At 42.2% G+C, this 24,413-nt stretch overlaps 1 protein-coding gene across 4 annotated transcripts in view; it reads right to left on the minus strand.

Moving 5' to 3' along the window:
• Positions 1–415: 415 nt before the first annotated feature.
• LOC129777647 (uncharacterized) overlaps positions 416–24,413 on the minus strand; it is a 41,299-nt gene continuing 17,301 nt past the window's right edge. For 3 of the 4 annotated variants that reach the window (XM_055784034.1, XM_055784031.1, XM_055784035.1), the window contains exons 2-6: positions 5,519–6,291; positions 5,372–5,453; positions 4,958–5,306; positions 1,280–1,864; positions 416–1,221 (exon numbers count right to left, since the gene is read on the minus strand). In XM_055784034.1, coding sequence (XP_055640009.1) covers positions 1,016–1,221; positions 1,280–1,864; positions 4,958–5,306; positions 5,372–5,453; positions 5,519–6,177 — 1,881 coding nt within the window. In that variant the 5' untranslated portion in view covers positions 6,178–6,291 and the 3' untranslated portion in view covers positions 416–1,015. The remainder of the gene's footprint in view (positions 1,222–1,279; positions 1,865–4,957; positions 5,307–5,371; positions 5,454–5,518; positions 6,292–24,413) is intronic. The other variant, XM_055784032.1, reaches the window with a different exon arrangement.

Here is a 24,413-nt window from a genome sequence, read left to right on the forward strand (position 1 = left end):
TTATTTTATTTGCCCAATATTTTTGATGACCCATTGTCATGAAATGAAAGCATTTTTTCCATGTCAACATACCAACACACCACGCGTTGAGTGGTGGTGGTGTGGTGTCCGATTCGCTTCTTCTACTCTACGCACTGCCGGTGCTTGGGGTGAAAATGCAAGAGAAATTGTACACCATGTTCGAACATCATGTGAAACATTGGGATTAAACATCGTATGTCCAAACATACCACGAATACAAACATGTCACATTTTCTAACATAGGTACGAAAAAATCATGTTTGTACTCAAACACAAAACTGTGAACAGCAGCGTGGACATGTTTATTCCGGACGCAGTGTTTTTTGTGAAACATGGAAGACTGGCAGAAGGTAACACACGAAAGGGATGTGATATAAAGAAACGACAAAAGACATTGTACTTGATCAATTTAATAGAACAAAACAGGTGAATTTTATACAGTAGTAATTTTATGATAATATAGGCAAAAATATATTCTTTTTCGTGAAAGTCAATGGTTTTTCCCTTATACCAGATATTTATATATCATGAAGCTCTGAAAAAATACGAAACATATTATCGATTAGTTGACATTAAATAACGAAGGAATATCTTAGCAAGATCATTCTTTCAAGACAATACATTCATGCGAAAAACGAACAGACGATTCTACATTTCTGTTATAACGCTTATGAAATATGAATAACAACATATATCACTATTCTGACTTTTATATGGTGTATTCTATCGTTTCATAGAAGATGGAGAATAAAAACAAATCAACAAAATGTGAATTTTAAAATATGCTAACGATTATATCGTTTTACTTCTTCCATCATTATTAACTACTTCTTAATCATTTTGCGTAAGCTGATACTACGCTTTATTTACGACAATATGAAAATGACAAAATATCTACTAGGATCATTAGGTGTCTATCGTTAAAAAAAACACTGGCTGTTCGAACATTACCAATCGTTCTGCCAATATAAGGCAACATGCTCGCTATTCTGACTTAGATTGTTTCTTCATTAGCCGCTACTTCTGTGAAGGTCACGACATGAATCAAGCCTTCAGAACCAGGCACCGTATTTTCCATCATAGTAACATCCCGACGAGTGATGCTTTCCTTGCGAGCCTTGCGTTTCCGGCTGCCAACTATCTTCTCTTTCTGCTCAATTGCTTTTGCGCGAGGCTTCAATGTTGACTTGAATTTACTTTCTAAAAGGAAACAGAATAACCGGTCCATTTCAACAACAGTACATTTAACTAGTCTTACCTTTAACTTTTTTTCGTTTCTTTGTGTTCTTTTTCTTGGTCAGATATTCATCAAGATTCAGGCATGGTAATTCACTTATTTTTGTGTCCAAATCGAAATCGGAAGTGTCGAAGTTTTTACATTCAGCATTCATAGGGATACTTTCGCATGTATCAATAACACCACCTTTCTCTTCTGACGTCGAATTTTCCACAATTTCAGGCTTTTGTTCCTCCAAAGTAGTGCCAGCTGAGACAATGCTAGTCTCTAGTATATTCCTAACGAAAGTGGCACTTTTTGAAGACTTTTTAGGTCCGGTACTAGGTTTAGTAAGAGCCATAAATTCTTGATAGCGTTTTCCTTTGCAAGCTCGTACATTTCTACCGGTGTAATCCTCATCACAGTATTCGTAGTGCATCGAACCGATTTTTCCGGTGATACGTTCGTTATCACAGACACTCTCTTCATGGCTTATGTAATTCGGATGATTGGAATAAAAGTTGTTTTTCGTATCAATGTACGAATCTGGCATTGCCGTTGGTTGTGTCGATATAGGTTCATGTTCAGAAGCCACTACATTGTGATCCAGAGGATCATGTTGAGGGTCTGCGAAAATATTGAAAGAAAACTTATTGCATAAGTGTCTGTAATGCTAACAGAGTAGAGCAATTCCAAATGAAATCGACAAATGACAAAACATGAGTATTTTTGATTCGAATGAAAGTTTGTATTCCGTTTGGGTTGGAGGAAATATGAGTTTTCCCCAGCAATTGACTCAAGCGTAACTTTTGAAAAGAGCGTATCGATTTTAGTAAGAGAAATCTTCGATAATCTGAAAAACTGTGAGTCGTACCGAAATAGTGTCTTAGGAAGAGTTATAGAGTATTGAGGTTGAAACATGAAAAAAATATACACTGAGAAAAAATTAGTACTCTTTTTTTTATTTACAAAAAAAAACTTTGATTTGTAATATCTAAAATACATATCTTTTAATTTTTTCATATAAAATGAAGAAAATTAAAAAAAATAGTCCAAGATGGTGAAACTATTTTTGACGAACTTTGTGGAACATCCAATGTTTATGAATTTTCGAAACTTCGTATGTTAATGATTGTTAATAGCCACATATTATGAATACTGGTGTGATTTAAAACAAAAAAAAAATCCTTCTAAATGTAACCATTCTCGAGATATTAAAAAAATATATTTTTAATTTATTGTCTTTTTTATAGTCAACGAGCTGACCCGGCAAGCTTCGTCCCGCCTAAAATATGTTTTTCACTATCCCATCCACGTTTTCTTACTAAGCGCACGTTCATGGGTCCAATCGCAGAACTCTTCATTGATTGATCTTCTAATCAACCCTTTAAAATTACCTTTTACTATAAAATTCCTATTACTATCAGATTATTTTCAGACACAATTCTTGTTCTAGACTTTTCAAAAACCTTCGGCTGAAAATCTATTTTATAAAGAAAGAAAAAAAAACACTTGCGGAGAACATGTTTCTTCATTACATTGGAATAAATGTTTGATACACAAAATATGATAGAATAAAGACAGCCCTAATAGGACGATTCCTTCCTCGAGTTTTACGCTCATCAACACATTCGGTGATCCATTTTTATTTATATAGATAGAAGACGATATAGGAGTGCGATTTACCACATACAAATCCATTTACACTTTCGAACGAAGATCAATTTCGTTAGCGCAAACATCAAATGTACTAACAACGCTTGTCAATATGTAATTGTAGAACATATGCGAATTGAATTTTTCGAATTTACCAGAGTTTTCCGAAAATTTTCAATTGTCATGTTTGGTTGGAATATGTTTGGTTAAAATATGTGTATTATTTTCACGGGACTCCATTCCAGAGGAGGGACGGGTGTTATACAATCATAGAAACATTTCTCGTGCCCAAAAACCCTCATATCCCAAATTTGGTTCCATTTGCTCGATTAGTTTTCGATTTATGCATGAATTTGTGTTTCATTTGTATGGCAGCTCACCCTTAGAGAGGGGGAGGAGGAAGAGCCTAAACACCATAGAAACATTCTTTGCACCCTAAAACCTCCACATGCCAAATTTGGTTTCGTTTGCTTGATTAATTCTCGAGTAATGCAGAAATCTGTGCTTCATTTGTATGGCAGCCCCCCATTTGAGAGGGGGAAGGGGTTTTGTATTATCGTTTTGTATTACCTTCTCCGACCCCAAAAAAATCCATGCATACCAATTTTCATGTCGATCGGTTCAGTAGTTTCCGAGTCCATGAGAATCGGACAGACGGACAGACAGACAGACAAAAATCCATTTGTATATATACAGCCATTCCATGCCAAACCGATATAGTGGTTCTCAAGTTTTCGTCAAAATTGGTAATTTTTTTCTATATCGCAAAACATTAGACCCGTATTTTTTAATTTTTTCATTAGGGTGCCCATTTCAATTTTAGGGTGGATCGAAAAATCAATTTTTTCGCCTTTTCCCAAAAATGACTTTTTTCAAAAATTCATAACTTTTGAACCACTGAACCGATTAAGATGATCGACATATCAAATTGAAGCCAATGAGCTAGCTTGAGCTTTTAGTAAAAAATATTGGGCTTGCAAAAGAAGATGGATTTCATTGTTGTTATTATTGATTGTAATCGTTTTTTATTGTTTTGATGACTTTGGACTAGAGAGCGCAACATTTTTGATATTTTTTTTTCTTGAAAGCTGAAGTTTATTTTACATAACATATCTCGATATCAGAGATGCTATTTTTTACTTCCTGAGATATGCTTTTCCAAAGTTAACCAATGGTTCGAAAAAACAATTTTCCCTCTTTTTTCCAATACGAACGAAAATCCATAACTTTTGAACTACTGGACCGATACAGATTATCAACATATCAATTGATGCTTATGAGTTAGTTTTCTTTGAAAATATCTTACTTTTGCGAAAAATATGAATTTTCGTTTTTGTAATTATTGATTGAGTTAGTTTTTCATGGTTTTCTCTGTTAAAGATAGAGGGCGCTATATTTTTTTATATTTTTTCTTGGAAGCTGAGGAAGCTACCCATCTTATGGTTAGGAGTTTTAACCCACATATCTTCAAATGTTTTTCAACGAAATTCCTAAACATATATTTTTAATCATAATGAAGTATTTAAAAAAGTTGTTGAATTATAACCAAATTCATAAAAGTTCATGAACATGACGGTATAACACGACAAACATATTAAAAGATACCGTCATGTTCATATTTACTATAAAAAATATCTCGAAAATGGCTGCATTTAGAAGGAGATTGATAAACAGCTTTTTTGTTTTAAATCACATCAGGATTCATAATTTGTGGCTAAAAATGATTATAAACATACAAAAATTCGAAGTTTCGAAAATCCGTATTTTTTCTCAGTGTATATTTTTTTCACGTTTTAACATCAATACTCTATAACTCTTTCTAAGACACTATTTCTATATGACTCACAGTTTTTTAAATATAAATTATCAAAGATTTCTCTTATTAAAATCGATACGTCCTTTTCAAAAGATACGCTTGAGTCAAAAAATTCCCATTTGCTTTGGAGAACTCATATTTCCACCAATCCAAACGAAGTACAAACTTTCATTCGAATAAAAAATACGTAAAATAAAATGTGCTTTTTTAGGAAAATTTCATTTGGAATTACTTAGTAGTTAACCTACCGTTTTGATATTCATTACCCTCAGGTGACAGGTCTTTCATCAGATTGTTCAGGTTACCCATTTGTGCTTCATCAGCAAGCTTGAAGACGCCTAGAAACTGGGTCTTGGTCAGAATCGGATTGGGTTCTGCCTCTTGATACAAAAAATAACCATCCGTAGTGACAGATTCTCCCTTAATGCTATTTGTGCCCTCATTGCCAAGCATATTCGCCTCTGGCAAGAAGTTAAAAGTTTCGTATTGGCTCGGTTGTCCTAATTTCACTGTACGCATCACTTGAGGACGTAATGGCGGAGCGGGCAGCTTATACCACTTAAAATCCGGATGGGCAGAGAAAAACGCGTCCTTATACTGGAAAACAATAACCATTGTTGATGTGTTTTTTTGTTGTTACTCAAATGAGTTTTATGTTGTACCTGTTTTGCGAGATTCGTATAGCTCGACTTTTGTTCCTTATCCAAATTTGCCCACCAGTCTCCCAGTATTTTAGTGATAGATCTTGACAATATGCAAATAGATATTATAATACATTTGATAATACAGATCAATCAAATCATCATTACCTATTCTCCAAGTTCGGATGTCTATCCTTGACGATAGCTCGATGGCGTTTACAAAATATCAAGAATGCGTTCATTGGCCGCCGAGCATGATGATCAGGTGTTGTGCCGCCTGGAACTGTTGGGTGCACCTCGTTTTCAGGAAAACTGCTGTTTACCAGCGATATATCTTCCATGGAGAAACTTGATGGAACCCTCCCATCGAACGTTAAATCTTCTACTTTAGATGATTTTTTGACGCTACTTGGTTTAGCTTTTAGCTGACTGTTGAATGATCTTGAGTAGTTGTGGTGTTTATTTTGAAGATCGTTTTTATTACTACTATTATTTGTACTGTTGATATTATAGATGACGCTACCCGACATGGCCGACATGGTTGCACTTTCCAGGTCATGTGTTTCGCAAGCTTCATTGTTCGAGGTGTTCAGCTCTTTGGTACAATCACTTTCATCTTTTTTGTTATCTACAGCCGTATTATTATTCACGTAGTTTTTAAGATTATTATTGCCATTGACTCCATTGTCAGACGTGATTTGCTGTCGGTCTAAAGGCTGCTGAGGGTCCCCCGTAAGGTTGGGGTTGGGTCTCGATTGAACACTGGAGCTACTCATCATCTCGTCTTTTTCATACACATATGTACCAAAATAAGATTGTAAATCCATAACAGATGTGCAAAAAAGCTTGTTAAATTATAACAACAATAGTTACGATCGTATCCTCACATGCTCATACACCAATCCAGTCCATAGTAAAGTGGTGATCATTTAATTTGCTAGCTAAAACAAAATATAAAAATGATCAATTTTTATTGAACTTTTTTTGCGATTTTAATTGAATTTGGATGAAGAAACATTTCGCTTTCGATAAAATTCATTCAGCTTAATTGCCTAAGATCTTGAGTTATTAGGTTTGTTGTTTGATGTAAAATCAACGAATCGGTAAGGTGATTTCGGGAATAGGAATAGTGCTTTCTTTTTTTTATGTCTGAATACATCTATCTTATTAGGTGAACAAGAGAATTTCGTATAGCTTTATTTTGAGTTAATTCTGAGTATAACCCACTGGCTTCAGAAGCAATGATATGACTTATTGAGTCACTCCCAAATATATTACAACCTTCTCTCGAGACTGACATGGGTCTTGGAAACTCATCTCTGGGACCGAAACCAGGGGTAACATTGCGCATTTCGAATCGAGTAACTGTTTAGAGGCGAATGAACTGAAAAGTTTAAACCTTCTTAAAGCCAAAAATAAAGCGACGTTTCTTGCATTTTAAAGTTATTTGGCATCAAGAAAAAAAATTTCGATTTTCCAAACATCCTTTCTCCCCCCTTAGAAGATTTTCAAGGATCAAAAAATCAAAACTTTGAGCGCTCTGAGGCACTGCTAAATCATGTCCGATTGCGCTGAAACTTTGCACAGATCATTTTTTTGGGCCAATAAACAAAATGTACCTGGTCGATTTTTGAAATTTGACATGACCATTTTTGCTGCCTAATGATCGTCTATCACTTTCTGAGAGATTCTGGATAAATTTTGATGTGAGAAAGGTGTTTTCTTACTTTAAGGGGATGAATCGAAAATTAAATTCTTAATAACGAAAAATATATGTATAAAAATAGAATAAAAAAAATTTTTTTTTGCCTAGATCATATACAGTGAAAAGAAATCCGAGATTGTATGTAATCGAGTCCGCCCTGTGTATGTAATATATTCTCTGAAATTTTTTTTCTATTGACAAACATGTCAAACGCACCCACACATTCTTTACAGATACACGGGCCAAAGGTTGTGCAGTTCACTGATGATTCAACAAGAGCCAAAGATTGTACCGCTCATGACAACTCTACACGAGCTGATGATTGCGCCGGCTAGTGACCATTCTATCCTGGATTCCTCGAGTCGAGAAGACGCACCACGCTAGATATGGGGTACATACTAGGGGGGCGTTGCTGATTAATGGTCAGCTGCATCCCAATAGGAATTATCCCGTGTCGGGCACACGTACAGAGCATTGGAGACAGCAACATCCCAATTACCCAATAATTGTAATACTAACCTCGAGCCGACCGCGAGTAATCGGTTATATATTACTAACATAGATAATAAGAAAAACTGTCAAAATATTGAACTCCGGCCCCGTCAGGCTAACGCCATATGAGCCTTGATAAAAATATATATTTTGGAAAAAAAAATGTCAAACGCACCGCACAGAATGAGTACAACATTATTTTTGAAATTATGAAAATGTCATATATTCCAGAAACTATAAAAGATAAAAAAAAGTTCATATTTTAATAATATCCAAAACATTGTCGAATACACAATATCGCTATCTTGACTTTGAATAAAATTAGGATAAGTTGCGTTATTTCCAAGAAAACATGAAAGAGTTGTTAGAAAAAATTGGTGTACGATAGCACTGTTCACTGCGTTCCACGGAACGGTTCCAGGAGCCCTCGTCACCCCACATTTCCTCCAAGATATTTCCAACATGGAGGGCCGACAGCCTGTCGCGCCTTGCGGTGAATCTGAGACAGACAAAGACGACGAGTTTCGGCGTTTCCTCCATATCTCCACACTCCGGACAGAGTGGCGATCTTACGTACCCGAATCGATGGAGGTATTGCTTGAAGCAGCCATGTCCAGACAGGAACTGCGTCTGGTAAAAATTCACCTCTCCGTGCTTTCTATTCTGCCAAGTCGATACTACCGGTATGAGCCCATACGTCCATCTACCGTTCTCCGCCGTGTCCCATTCTTGCTCCCACTTCGATAGAGATTCTGCTCCCTCTGTTTAACGGATACCACTGGTTTCTTTCCGTCTGTCGCACTCGCCGTCTTCCGCCAGGGTGATGCCAATCGGGATCATGCCGGCGATAACGCATACTGCTTCCAACGAGATCGTTCTATACGCACATGCAACTCGCATCGCCATGAGGCGAAACGTACGGTCCAGTTTCCTGCGATTCCGATGGATTTTGAGAGCCGCAAACCAGGCTGGCGCTCCGTACCGCAGTATTGACGATTATACAGTAGCTAGAAGACGCCTTTTGCTACTGCAGGGTCCGGCTTTATTCCGGATTATACTCGCTAAAATTATACTGATAGACTTTTCTGCTTTCTCGCAGGCGTAGTCGACGTGGTTGTTGAAATTCAGCCGGGCGTCCCATTTAGCGCTATGAAATGCATTCCTCACATCGATTGTTACTACTGCGCAGTATCGGTCACCCCTCCGCTTTTGTTTTGACGACTTCTCCGCTTCTCCGACCACGGTCCGGATTGGCATCAACAGTGGACCTGCCTTTCCGAACTGCATTTTTGACAGACCATGGTCACTCTCCGTCCATTTTGTCAGTCGGTTTAGGATAATCCTCTCCAAGAGTTTTCCGAGTGTATCCAGCAGACATATATGATGTTGATTATGGTGCCAATGAAAATGGTCATCTCGAATTTCAAAAAGTTACCCCATAAAAAATGTTCACTACCTCGAAAAAACACCCTATGCAAAATATCAGCTCAATCGGACTTAAGGGAGAGTGGCGCAAAGTGGTCAAAGTTTGAGTTTTTTTAAATTTAAAAAATCAAAAATCAAGGAAATCGGGGTTTTCGAAAAAAAAATTTGATGCCAAATGTCTTCAAATTACATGAAACGTCGAGATCTAGTGTCATCGCGAAAAAAAAATGTTTTGGCAAAAATCGACACTCTGGGACTTTTTTTTCTTCTTTTTTTTCGGAGTACGAAACGAAAAGTATGGTTTTGGGTGCCAATAAAAATAGTTATTTCGATTTTTCATTCCGAACTTGCTACGAAAAGTGATTTGCACGATAGTATACCCTATGCAAAATATTAGCTCATTCTGACTTCATTTACTGGTGTTACAAACGACATCACGATATGTCAGATGGTGCTAAATTGGTAATTTGCGATGACAGAAAAATAGTGGCGACGTCTGGTGGCGACTTTAAATTGGGGTCATAATTTGGGCCCCAACCTCGTTAGTGTAATCTCTATCAGATTAGAAGACACGAAGCCGGTTTTTAAATTTTTAAATTTTTAATGAAAATTTTCACATCATGTTATTGAATTTCTTTAAATACGTATTTCTGACTTTCATTCAACTATATGGCTATACAATTCCAACATTGTTACTGATTGTTTTCATTATAATATAAAGTTGTCTTCATGAACAAATTTTCTATGAGACTTTTTCACCACCTGCAAACAAAAATGTTTTTAGTTTAAATATAATACTAATTTGAAATGGAAAAGCTAATTTTCATTCATGATTTTAATTTTGAAAACGTTCCTTCCGACAGAAAATCAGCTATTCTTTAACGCTCCTCTAAACTAGTAAACGAAGCTCAATGCCGTCAACGCGTATCGCTGTTTTGAAGAAAACAAATACTTTTGACGTTTCAGATGTTGGCACCAAAAACATGGCGGGTGCCGTACAGCTGTTTTTCGCCTTAAAAATCGATTTTTGACAAAAAATTTTTTCTTTAAATAACCGTAAATCTCGACGTGTCATGTAATTTTAAGACATTTGGAATCAATTGAAAAAAAAACCCGATTCCCGGCGATTTTTCGGTTTTCAAAAAACTCAAATTTAACTCTGCGACACCAGTAAAGGAAGTCCGAGTGAGCTAATATTTTGCATAGAGTATATTATCGTGCAAATCAACATTTCGTAACAAGTTCCGTATGAAAAACATGAAGTGGGTTATATCTATGGTATAACCGCAAGGGTGACGTAGGACTATCGTTCATTTAGAGATCATTTGTTTGAAGTTGAATCTAAATCCATTCTGAATGAATGAATAAATGAATATTTGGGGGACTTCGTAAACGAGAGCGTTACGTTGGAGACACAAGGTTTTATGCATCCAATATAGGATACGAAAAAACCCTGATCTGAAGAATAATCTTCAGAAGCTATCCTGCTAACTGCATTTGATTGACAAATCACAAACCCAAATGTATTATATGGATATTTTATGGATAGAAAATATTAAATTAAACTCTTTCGCTTGAATGTAATTTTGAATTCCAAGGGGAACTGGCAGATTATTTTCCAGCAACGATTAGATATTTCCACATTTTCCTCGATACTGGAAGCCTACCAGTGGTTAATACTAACTCGATAACCACCTGTTAATAGCACTTGATTGAAAAATATTTGGTCACAGTGTTTTTTTTTCCAAAATATATATTTTTATCAAGGCTCATATGGCGTTAGCCTGACGGGGCCGGAGTTCAATATTTTGACAGTTTTTCTTATTATCTATGTTAGTAATATGTAACCGATTACTCGCGATCGGCTCGAGGTTAGTATTACAAGTGTTCTCGTAATTGGGATGTTGCTGTCTCCAATGCTCTGTACGTGTGCCCGACACGGGATACTTCCTATTGGGATGCAGCTGACCATTAATCAGTAACGCCCCCCTAGTATGTACCCCATATCTAGCGTGGTGCGTCTTCTCCACTCGAGGAATCGCGGATAGAATGGTCACTAGCCGGCGCAATCATCAGCTCGTGTAGAGTTGTCATGAGCGGTACAACCTTTGGCTCTTGTTGAATCATCAGTGGACTGCACAACCTTTGGCCCGTGTATCTGTAAAGAGTGTGTGTATGTATTGCCGCGACTAAGTAAAAGTTTATAGATCGGATAGGAGGGATATGAAACAGGGACACAGTAGTAGGAAACATCATTAAACGTTGACATCGGCGTTTCTGAGGAACAGGTATAGATGAAGCAGAAGATCAGGATCACGGCTACCTAAGATATCCCGGACGGGGATATCCGATTGTCTGCCTTGTGCTCTCAGTGCTCTAGAGAGCTGAGAGCAAGCAGCATGGAACCGGATACACGACCAGACAACATGCTCGATGTCGTGGTAGCCATCGCCACAATCACAAAGTTTGTTTGCTGCGAGCCCAATGCGATAGAGATGCGCCTTTAGGTTGTAGTGATTGGACATGAGCCGAGATATCACGCAAATGAAATCACGACCTACATTCAATCCCTTAAACCAAGCACTCGTCGAAACCTTAGGGATAATCGTGTGTAACCAACGATCGTGTGTTACATGGATCGAAAATATTAAAATAAACTCTTTCACATGGATGTATTTTTAAATTCCCAGAGGAACTGGTAGATTATTTTCAGTAACGATTGGATATTTCCACATTTTCCTCGATACTGAAAGCCAACCAGTGGTTAATGCTAACTCGATAACCATCTGTTAATAGCACTTGATTGAAACATATTTGGTCACAGTGTTACATGGATAGAAAACATTCAAATAAACTCTTTCACATGAATGTATTTTTAAATTCCCAGAGGAACTGGCCGATTATTTTCCGGATCTTTCTCGATGCTGAATGGCATCCAAACGGAAAGAATTCCGTGCGTGTATGTGTGTGTGTGTAGCGGCTGCTTCGATGGTCACCTTCTCTTCTCCTGAAGGATCGGCTTGTCTGTGCTCCCTCACAGTTTCAAACAAACTGCTTGCGTTTCAGGGCAGATCTCGATCCTTCGCTGTCCAGCACCCTCAGCAACAATGTTGTCTTGTCGATGTCCTCACGAAAAATGAATGCGTCTCACCAGCAGAATATCGCTTAAGTATGCTTATTGTGCGTGATTGAATCGAGAGAAGGTGTGGTTTACGATGGCAATTTGGAAGGCAAACTAGAGGGGAATGAACTCTCTGAGCTCGGAACTTTCGGCGACTGAGCAATAATCTATTGCGGGCGCATACTACATTGGATACGGAAATATCCTACTGATGGGGAAGAATAATCTTCAGAAGCTATCCTGTTAATTGCGATTGATTGAAGAATCACAAAACCAAATGTATTTGGTCACAGTGTTACATGGATAGAAAACATTCAAATAAACTCTTTCACATGAATGTATTTTTAAATTCCCAGAGGAACCGGCAGATTATTTTCAGTAACGATTATATATTTCTACATTTTCCTCGATACTGGAAGCCCACCAGTGGTTAATGCTAATTCGATAACGACCTGTTAATAGCACTTGATTGAAAAATATTTGGTCACAGTGTTACATGGATAGAAAACATTCAAATAAACTCTTTCACATGAATGTATTTTTAAATTCCCAGAGGAACGGGCAGATAATTTTCCGGATCTTTCTCGATGCTGAATGGTATCCAAACGGAAAGAATTCCGCGCATGTATGTGTGTGTGTGTGTGTGTAGCGGCTGCTTCGAGATCTTCCCGGGGAACCGTTTGTGGCATCACTCTCCTCTTGATGGATTCCCTTCTGGCCTAAGGTGCACAAACAGGCTCTTGCTGACACCGTTCATCCGCGCTTTCATGATAAACAAAGAGCTTCACCACAACAGCGACAACATGCTCCAATCGCTGTTCAATTAGAACTCAGTGGATTTCCGAGCTGCGCTCGCTTATATACCGATTGGTGATTTCAATAGCCTGTTTTGAAAGCAATTTTAAGACTATTGAAACAAGTTTTTGGATCAAAAAATAACAAGTATAGAACGCGTAGACATTTTATCATTCGAATGAAGTGTTTATCATACCATTTCGTTCAGTTGTTTAGGAGCTATCAACGCTCAAAATCTCGGTCTCCGGCGTAACGCTTTCGTTTTCGAAACTTTGATTTTACACCCCGGTATAGAAATGAAAGACGTAGTCCTACGTCAAAACCGAGATAACTATTTTTATTGGCACCCAAAACCATACTTCTCGTTTCATACTCCGAGAAAAAAGTCCCAGAGTGCTGATTTTTTGACAAAAAAAAATGTTTCGAGACGACACTAGATCTCGACGTTTCATGCACAAGACATTTAATTTGTTTAATTTAAGACATTTGGCATCAATTTTTTTTTTCGAAAACCCCGATTAACTTTACTCTCCCCTTGGGTGATTTGTCGATTTTCAAAAACCTCATACTTTGACCGCTTTGCGCCACTCTCCCTTAAGGACCGACTCATCGGTCTTAATTTCGATTATCATATATATCGGACTTAAGTCCGATTGAGCTGAAATTCGACATAGGGTGTTTTATCGAGGTGGTAAACATTTTTTTTGTATTTTTTTTTTTTAATTTTAGGATCGATTTTTCCCACACATTCATTGGCACCCTAATGTTGATACTCCCGGGGGCTTTCCTGGTTTCGGCAGCAACACTAACTTCTGTATATGAGGAGGCGATCTGGCGTAGCGGTAACATCCATACCTCTCACGCTAAGGGTCACGAGTTCAATTCTCACTCCCGACATTCTTCCGAAATGGAAGGTAAAAGTGACTAACCAGCCAAATGTGTTGAAAATCACTATAATACAGAAATAAAAAAAAAAAAAAAAAAAAAAAAAAAAAAAACATTTTCACGAAGAGTAATTAGAATGCGATCACCCGAGGAGGGTCCCCGAACTGGAGCTGGTCCTGGAACGGGCGTAAGAGCGAGCGGCCAGCGGCTGGAGGGCGATGTGCAAGAGCGGGCCACCAGCCGGGTTCAACCCGAAGAGCTACCGCCACACGGAAACAGCAGCCATCGACATCACCCAAGAAACGCTGCGCCTACGAGACGTGTTGCGACTGCCAGACGACAGTCGTCCACACTTGTGGGTACCACTAGGCGCCGGATCATGTGGACACACGAAATGAATGAATTCGTGATCCGCGCCTATTACATCTGCACTGCTTTGGAGACGGACATGAGCTGTCGCCCTCGAATACTAACAATGTTCGAGGAAGCGTATCCAGAGTTGGTCGGGAGGCTTGATCAGAACGCGATGAACGCGAGGCGTAGAGCGATAGTACGCAACAACATGCTCTCCCAAACGCAAATCGACGAGATCAAGCAGCAGGTGCAGAGAGAAATAAGCTCCAGGAATAACAGAGCAAGCGATGTGTCGAGACGAAGTTCAGTACGGCTGAGCAATTCATTCGCGAGTGGGGCACGCGAATCAGCACCAGTGGAGGCCACAGTACTACAACCCCCTGAGCCGGAAGACCCACAGCCAGATCAACAACTACTACGCGATCTGGTCTTCCACTACGACGAGGCGATCTCACAGTTCCGCGACACAGACCCATTGTCGCGCCCCAGGATCCCGAAGTTGCAGCATTCCCGCAGGCTGACAAGTGCAGTAAAGCTCATGAACGAGCACGTTCTTCCGCTGCACTTGGTTGATGCTGAGAACATGGAGGAGCTGCAACTGAAAGTTTACTGTGCTGCTGTGGCGACCGCCAAAAGTTTAGGATACCGTATTAGGCCAAGAGGCGGACTGCTCCAACATCTCCGTGAAAGGCGTGAACCTCCATGGCGAAGGAGATTGGAGCAACGGATCCTAAACAAGCGCGCCGCAATTGGAAGACTGATGGCGTACAAAAGAGGCAGCAGATCGGCGAAATTATGTCGCCAAGTTGCTGTGATCGTGCGGCCTACTGAACTTCGCCAGCTGGGAGCTCACCAGCTGACGGAAAAACTCGACACACTGGTACAGCAATTGAGCGTCCTTACAAAACGGCTGAAACGTTACTCTGACTCTGCAAAGCGCCAGGAACAAAATCGGATGTTCAGAGATAACGAGAAAGCGTTCTACGACCACATTAGCGACGAGAAGCCCGACTACCGCGAAGGTTTGCCAGATATTAGCGATGTGACGAACTTCTGGGCTGGTATTTGGGAGACCCCAGTAGAACATCGCGACGGGCAAATGTGGTTAAGACGGGAGGAGGAGAGTTGTGGTGAAATTGGAGAGATGCCAGCTATCATCGTCGGAGAGAACGATGTCCGCGAAGCCTCGCGGTACCTGAGGAACTGGGCAGCACCGTGCCCCGATGGTGTTCAGAACTTCTGGCACAAGAAGCTGACCGTCGCACATCCAAAGATAGCTGAGTGCTTCAACAAGGTGCTACGTGACCCACACAACCTTCCTGAATTCGCCACCCGTGGCGTCACCTTCCTCCTCCCGAAAGACAGCAACACATTGAACCCATCAAAGTACAGACCGATAACGTGCCTATCGAGTCTGTACAAAATACTGAGCAGCATAATTACCGCCAAAGTTTCTGCTCACTGCGAACAGCATCACATCATCGCAGAAGAGCAGAAAGGATGCAGGAAAAATACGCATGGCTGCAAAGACCAGGCCATCATCGACGCAGCCATAGTCGGCCAGGCGGTTTATAACCAGCGGAACCTAAGCATGGCCTATATCGATTACAGGAAGGCTTATGACTCCATACCTCACTCGTTTCTCGTCCGGGTATTGGAGCTCTACAAAATTGATCCCGTCGTCGTTAGGTTCCTGCAGCATGCGATGAGGCAGTGGAGTACGTCTCTGCACCTCAGTGATGGGGAAAATGTGTTGCAGTCTAGAACGCTGCAGATAAAGAGGGGGATATTCCAAGGCGACTCTTTCAGCCCGCTTTGGTTTTGTCTGGCACTGAACCCCCTCAGTAGGACGCTCAATAGAAACGGTCATGGCTATAAAATAAGGTATGGCGACGGCGCCCACGAAGAAGTGACCCATACCTTCTACATGGATGATCTCAAGGTCTACGCTGATTCACGTCAGCGTCTAGGTGTAGCTATCCGGGTTGTCGAAGACATAAGCAGGGACATCTGCATGGAGTTCGGCCTTGACAAGTGCCGCTGTGTCCATCTGCTGAAAGGGCAGCTTACCGAATCCGGAGGTTACGAGGTCTATGACGGCGAGTTCATAAGAGACATGGTTCGTGGCGAATCCTATAAATATCTTGGATTCCGACAGCTCACCGGGATTCGCCACTCCGACATCAAGACGGAGCTGCGAGACAAGTTCTTGAGTCGAGTGAACTGTGTCCTGAGGACTTTCCTCAACGCGGGGAACAAGGTACGCGCGATCAACACATTCGCGGTTCCCCTGCTGACCTTCAGTTTTGGTGTAGTCAAATGGAGCAAAACTGACCTAGAGGACCTTGAGAGGAGGATGAGGAAAGCATTTAAAGAGGCCGGAATGCACCATCCTCAATCGGCACTGGAGAGAGTTTCACTGCCACGCAAAGAAGGGGGACTTGGAATAGTCGACATATCTGCACTGTGTGTTGCCCAGGTACGACAACTGCGCGAGTACTTCGCAGAACGCGCCAACCAAAACGCGCTATACCGGGCTGTCTGCGCCGCCGACAGAGGATACAGCGCTCTGCACTTGGCGCAAGCGGAGTACCAACTCAACTGCAATCTGCAGACAGTGGAGGAGAAGATTGCAGCTTGGAAGCAGAAGGCAGTGCATGGTGCCCACCCCCATCAACTGGATCGGCCACACGTCGACAAGGCCGCATCTAATCTGTGGCTAACGCGTGGTGAACTCTCTTCAGTAGTAGAAGCCGACATGATAGCCATCCAGGACAGGATAATGCCGACGAGAAACTGCAGGCGGTACGTCTGGCATCAAGACGTTGATGACATTTGCCGGATGTGCCATCAACCAGGTGAAAACATAGAGCACATTATGGGAGGCTGTCCCGTTTTGGCCAACGCAGCCTACACCGAGCGCCACAACAACGTGGCCCGTATTGTTCATCGACAACTGGCGCTCCAATGTGCTCTACTGGAAGACAACGTACCAAACCTGCCTGCACCTGTCCTGGAAAATGACCGTTTCAAGCTGTACTGGGATCGCACTGTTCTGACCGACCTCTCGATCCACCACAACCGGCCAGATATAATGGTTTACGACAAGAGCGACCGCAAAGTCACCATCATCGATGTCGCTATTCCACTGAACCAGAATCTGGAGGAGACCCACGGTCGCAAAATCTGCAAGTACCGACCATTGGCCGTGGAGCTCAAGGAACTGTGGGGGCTAAGGGAGGTCCCAAGAATTGTTCCAGTCGTTCTCTCTGGAACTGGAATTGTCCTGAAGACACTTCTGGAAGCGCTAAAGGTGTTGAATATGGAGAAGGAATTGGCCGGCATCCAAAAGTCGGTCATCCTTAGCACCTGCGCGATTGTCCGACAATTTCTCGGTCAGGACTGAAACAGCACGAGCATGCAGATACGTGCATTCCGCAGAGCCTAGTCCCCCTTTGGCATTCAGAAGCCCGGGGGCAGGTGAAAATTCTGGCTAGGTTCGCCTAGTTAAGAAGTGAGATAAGTCTGCCAAAAAAAAAAATCAAATTCTCAAATGGGGATCAACACTAGGGTAGGAGCCTACCTGTTGGTCTCAAATGTTCCTATCTCACGCCTCCACGAAGATCATATGACGACATTTTTAGATCGGGCGTGAACTGGAAACACACACCTGGTCTTGGCTCCGAGAACGGGTGTCGAAAGTGGCTAAGTGAGGGGGTGCGAGCGAGTCAGAGCGCTATATCTCTCCCGGGGAAGGCCTCCCGGGTCATGGAGGCCTTGCCAACCCGCTGTCTCCCGGGAAAAGGAGATACACCCAGACAATGGAGCTAAGGTCAAGACGAATACTACGAATGCGATCACCCGAGGAGGGTCCCCGAACTGGAGCTGGTCCTGGAACGGGCGTAAGAGCGAGCGGCCAGCGGCTGGAGGGCGATGTGCAAGAGCGGGCCACCAGCCGGGTTCAACCCGAAGAGCTACCGCCACACGGAAACAGCAGCCATCGACATCACCAACGAAACGCTGCGCCTACGAGGCGTGTTGCGACTGTCAGACGACAGTCGTCCACACTTGTGGGTACTACTAGGCGACGGATCATCCGCGCCTATTACATCTGCACTGCTTTGGAGACGGACATGAGCGGTCGCCCTCGAATACTCGCAATGTTCGAGGAAGCGTATCCAGAGTTCGTCGGGAGGCTTGACCAAAACGCGATGAACGCGAGGCGTAGAGCGATTGTACGCAACAATATGCTCTCCCAAACGCAAGTCGACGAGATCAAGCAGCAGGTGCAGAGAGAACTAAGCTCCAGAACAAGCAGAGCAAGCGATGTGTCGAGACGAAGTTCAGTACGGCTGAGCAATTCATTCGCGAGTGGGGCACGCGAATCAGCACCAGTGGAGGCCACAGTACAACAACCCTCTGAGCCGGAAGATCCACAGCCAGATCAACAACTACTACGCGATCTGGTCTTCCATTATGACGAGGCGATCTCACAGTTCCGCGACACGGACCCTTTGTCGCGCCCCAGGATCCCGAAGTTGCAGCATTCCCGCAGGCTGACAAGTGCAGTAAAGCTTATGAACGAGCACGTTCTTCCGCTGCACTTGGTTGATGCTGAGAACATGGAGGAGCTGCAACTGAAAGTTTACTGTGCTGCTGTGGCGACCGCCAAAAGTTTAGGATACCGTATTAGGCCAAGAGGCGGACTGCTCCAACATCTCCGTGAAAGGCGTGAGCCTCCATGGCGAAGGAGATTGGAGCAACGGATCCTAAACAAGCGCGCCGCAATTGGAAGACTGATGGCGTACAAAAGAGGCAGCAGATCGGTGAAATTATGTCGCCAAGTTGCTGTGATCGTGCGGCCTACTGAACTTCGCCAGCTGGGAGCTCACCAGCTGACGGAAAAACTCGACACACTGGTACAGCAATTGAGCGTCCTTACAAAACGGCTGAAACGTTACTCTGACTCTGCAAAGCGCCAGGAACAAAATCGGATGTTCAGAGATAACGAGAAAGCGTTCTACGACCACATTAGCGACGAGAAGGCGGTATATAACCAGCGGAACCTAAGTATGGCCTACATCGATTACAGGAAGGCTTATGACTCCATACCTCACTCGTTTCTCGTCCGGGTATTGGAGCTCTACAAAATTGATCCCGTCATCGTTAGGTTCCTGCAGCATGCGATGAGGCAGTGGAGTACGTATCTGCACCTCAGTGATGGGGAAAATGTGTTGCAGTCTAGAACGCTGCAGATAAAGAGGGGGATATTCCAAGGCGACTCTTTCAGCCCGCTTTGGTTTTGTCTGGCACTGAACCCCCTCAGTAGGACGCTCAATAGAAACGGTCATGGCTATAAAATAAGGTATGGCGACGGCGCTCACGAAGAAGTGACCCATACCTTCTACATGGATGATCTCAAGGTCTACGCTGATTCACGTCAGCGTCTAGGTGTAGCTATCCGGGTTGTCGAAGACATAAGCAGGGACATCTGCATGGAGTTCGGCCTTGACAAGTGCCGCTGTGTCCATCTGCTGAAAGGGCAGCTTACCGAATCCGGAGGTTACGAGGTCTATGACGGCGAGTTCATAAGAGACATGGTTCGTGGCGAATCCTATAAATATCTTGGATTCCGACAAGCTGCGAGACAAGTTCTTGAGTCGAGTGAACTGTGTCCTGAGGACTTTCCTCAACGCGGGGAACAAGGTACGCGCGATCAACACATTCGCGGTTCCCCTGCTGACCTTCAGTTTTGGTGTAGTCAAATGGAGCAAAACTGACCTAGAGGACCTTGAGAGGAGGATGAGGAAAGCATTTAAAGAGGCCGGAATGCACCATCCTCAATCGGCACTGGAGAGAGTTTCACTGCCACGCAAAGAAGGGGGACTTGGAATAGTCGACATATCTGCACTGTGTGTTGCCCAGGTACGACAACTGCGCGAGTACTTCGCAGAACGCGCCAACCAAAACGCGCTATACCGGGCTGTCTGCGCCGCCGACAGAGGATACAGCGCTCTGCACTTGGCGCAAGCGGAGTACCAACTCAACTGCAATCTGCAGACAGTGGAGGAGAAGATTGCAGCTTGGAAGCAGAAGGCAGTGCATGGTGCCCACCCCCATCAACTGGACCGGCCACACGTCGACAAGGCCGCATCTAATCTGTGGCTAACGCGTGGTGAACTCTCTTCAGTAGTAGAAGCCGACATGATAGCCATCCAGGACAGGATAATGCCGACGAGAAACTGCAGGCGGTACGTCTGGCATCAAGACGTTGATGACATTTGCCGGATGTGCCATCAACCAGGTGAAAACATAGAGCACATTATGGGAGGCTGTCCCGTTTTGGCCAACGCAGCCTACACCGAGCGCCACAACAACGTGGCCCGTATTGTTCATCGACAACTGGCGCTCCAATGTGCTCTACTGGAAGACAACGTACCAAACTACCGGTACCTGCCTGCACCTGTCCTGGAAAATGACCGTTTCAAGCTGTACTGGGATCGCACTGTTCTGACCGACCTCTCGATCCACCACAACCGCCCAGATATAATGGTTTACGACAAGAGCGACCGCAAAGTCACCATCATCGATGTCGCTATTCCACTGAACCAGAATCTGGAGGAGACCCACGGTCGCAAAATCTGCAAGTACCGACCATTGGCCGTGGAGCTCAAGGAACTGTGGGGGCTAAGGGAGGTCCCAAGAATTGTTCCAGTCGTTCTCTCTGGAACTGGAATTGTCCCGAAGACACTTCTGGAAGCGCTAAAGGTGTTGAACATGGAGAAGGAATTGGCCGGCATCCAAAAGTCGGTCATCCTTAGCACCTGCGCGATTGTCCGACAATTTCTCGGTCAGGACTGAAACAGCACGAGCATGCAGATACGTGCATTCCGCAGAGCCTAGTCCCCCTTTGGCATTCAGAAGCCCGGGGGCAGGTGAAAATTCTGGCTAGGTTCGCCTAGTTAAGAAGTGAGATAAGTCTGCCAAAAAAAAAAACTTCTGTATCTTCCATTGTTTAAAAAAGTAACCATCGTCCAGACACTTCCGTAGCACTGTACTGAAAATTTTCTGGAACGCCTGTATAGCCGCTTTCATTAGGGATTCATTCGGGGCCGGGTGCTTTCTCATCTGTAGTCTTTTTGCCACTGCTATCAGTTTCTCGAGACTCGGAGACTCTTGAGCGCTCGACAATATTCTCTTCGTACGGTATGGGTGGCCAAGTCGTTGGATCATGCCTCGGGAATAATTCAGTCTCTCGGGACACGATTCAACGGACGTCACTGGACTTCTGATCTTCGCCATCACGGAGCGATGGTCTTGCTCTCTGGGCGCGTCTTCTGGCTCGAAGACAACTAACGTGAAAGTTGCGGAGAGATTCGTTCCACCAATAAGCTGGGCGTCATTTATTCTTCGGTTCGATGGCCCGCACTAGCCTGCGTCAACGTTATTGTGTCATTGTGTCATAATTCGTAGCATATAACAACAAACGAATGCTACTGTGGGAACTTCTTCAAGATCATATTTGTACAAACGAAAGCGAATTATACAGAAAAACGTTCAAAAACGCATGAAATTCGTCATTTTTAAAAACATGTTTTCGAAAACTAAACATTTTTTTTGCCGTCTGTGGTGCTGTTTTGATGTAGGACTACGTCTAACCGGAACATATAGGGGGTAAAAGGACAATTTAGGCACTGAACAAGTAGGAAAAATTGTAAGGGGTTGGGTCTAAGACACGACCGCATTTTCGACGTAGAACTACGGAATTATATTATTCAATCTCCATTTTTATTGTTCTTATCACTTCGGGTAATATTTTAAGTGCATCGAACGTTTTGAAATAACTTCTTAGAAGTTATTGTGGAAAAAGTCTTAGTTTTGTAGAATCAGTTGAAGATGGTTGAGTCATCTTCGTTTCCCGAGTTTGAGAAGTGGCAAAGACATCGAATTTCTATTCTATGTGAAAAAGTAACACGTTTTATCGCAAATTGCGAAAAAAATTTCATTTGAAAATTGTGTATGGTAATGTTTGTATACTATGATGAAGAATTTTTGTGCAAATATGCACAAATGGTTGAGTAAGGGTCAGGATGCCAAGTTCCAAAGTAACCAAGTAACCAAATAACATTAACCAAAGTTTTCATTCAAAATTTGAACAATTTAAAACTGCCTTCGGGGATTGTAATCTGATAGAGAATAACTTGCCGGATAATTTGCCAGACTTTGACACTGTACATCTGTCATCGCGGATTATTCCACATTCCTAAGAAATAGAACATTAAAACCGATTAATGGTAACGATTTCAATCTACATTTGGCACCGCATAAAAACTAACGTGCAACACAAGAATCGGATCTTCTACAACAAATTACTGATGGATGAACACTTTTGCTCCTATACTTCGCTTGAGGTGGGAACGAACCCCATCACATGCCACAGTAAAATTTTCCTACTGGGATTTAATCCTTTCGCTACGGCAGTGTGCTCCGTCGGAGTGATACCGGAGCACTGCGCCGAAAAGTGTGCATATCGAAGTGATACTGCACTTTTTTGATCGAAGTGCAGTATCACTCTGATGTCGTCTATGGCCGACGCTCGTACAAACCTGAGAGTACAAACAAGTCATCGCGCGGATGTCGTCTATAAGCGACACTCGTACACACAGGTCGTATAGGCGACGCTCGCAGTGAAAGGGTTAAAATCATACTTCCATGAAAGTGACGTTGTATCGAAATAAATGTGGTGTATGGCCGCATTCCAAAACTCTGGATACTCTTCCATATTCGCACTGACACGAAAATTACCCAATACACACCCCTCAAATGGCTCCGAATAAAAGAAGCAATTAGAGTAGGGGAAGTTCGGGCAAGACGCCCCTGTTAGGCAAAACAGGATTCAACATGTATTTTTACTACATATTTCAACGTTTCTTCACATCCACAACGTAGCCACGTTTGTTTTACTTGTAATGAAATGAGCAATAACGATTACGAATAGGCAAACCAACAGAAATATCGAGAATTCTAAACGCGTTCATATTACACCATTCTTAAAAAAGCGAGGTAAGATGCCCATCTGCGTGTCCAAAACGCACCACAACAAAGAGTCAAAATGTCAAACGATATCGAAGCTATTGAAATAGCTCTTGATTCGCTTCTTATACCCTCCGCTTCCGTTACGTTATTTTCGAGGCATTTTTGTTATCAAACGCCGAAAACGCAAAAGAATTTTGAATCCAATATTTTTGTTTACAAGCGTATTAATATGTGCCGCTGTTCACAAATATATTGCTACGTGCCGCTGTTCACAAATGTGCTGCCAGATTTTTGGCGTTCGTATTTATGAGTTTTTATTTTGATTCTTAAGTTTGCATTATTCTTAATCATGAATGAATTTTAGTAGTCAGAAACATTGAAATAATTTTGTTCGTTCTGGTTCTTATCACATAACACATAACTAGAAAAGATATCTGAAAATGGTTTTATGCTTTTCAGAAACTATTTGGGTATAAAACAATTGCAGAAAATATCTGAGTGAATTGGTAACACAGGAACTGACTAACTCTCTTGTTTAATTTCTATACTGGAGCGATGTGCCCCATTATGAGATGGATTATAAAATTGCATTTTGAGAATTTTTTTTTTTATCTTCGCTTATTTTTCGTCGGCCTATTTCCGCCACTTTAGTGCCAATCACCGACATCAGGGAGGCGACTCCACCTGTTCCTACCTATCAGACTCAACAACTCATGAGCCGGGCCAACTTCTTTTACTTCCCTTCCGAAGGAAGACGTAACTAGAGATTTTTCACCTCAGAAAATCCCAACGACGCCAGCTGGGAAACATTTTGAGAAATGATTTTTTAGCATTTTTTATTAATATATAACTTGGATACAAGCAAAGAAATATGTTAAGTTTTTACGGATTCGTGAACGGTTTCAGAATTGAAAGTGGCTTCAAAGTACAACACATTGAAAGCCGGATGGAAAGATGATATTTTTCAAAAGCGAGAGCTGTGTTCATTAGTGTAGTTACCACAAACATAATTGATTTCGGATTTTTTGTTGCCGTTCTGTGAATGATGCTAAATAGTATAATTTGTGAATTATTTGTTTGGTAATACTGTTTTTGGGAGGTGTAATTTTGCTATTAGGTGCAGGAAAACTACTAATATTCATTCGATAAGTTAATTAAATTGACAGCCCTTGCTGTAGTCCTGCTTCTCTCTGGTTGTGTATCTGACCCACCAGTCTCTTGAATTTTCTACAATTTAAAAAAAAATGTTT

Source organism: Toxorhynchites rutilus, chromosome 3, assembly GCF_029784135.1.
Source record: "Toxorhynchites rutilus septentrionalis strain SRP chromosome 3, ASM2978413v1, whole genome shotgun sequence".
In the NCBI taxonomy this organism is placed as follows: domain Eukaryota; kingdom Metazoa; phylum Arthropoda; class Insecta; order Diptera; family Culicidae; genus Toxorhynchites; species Toxorhynchites rutilus.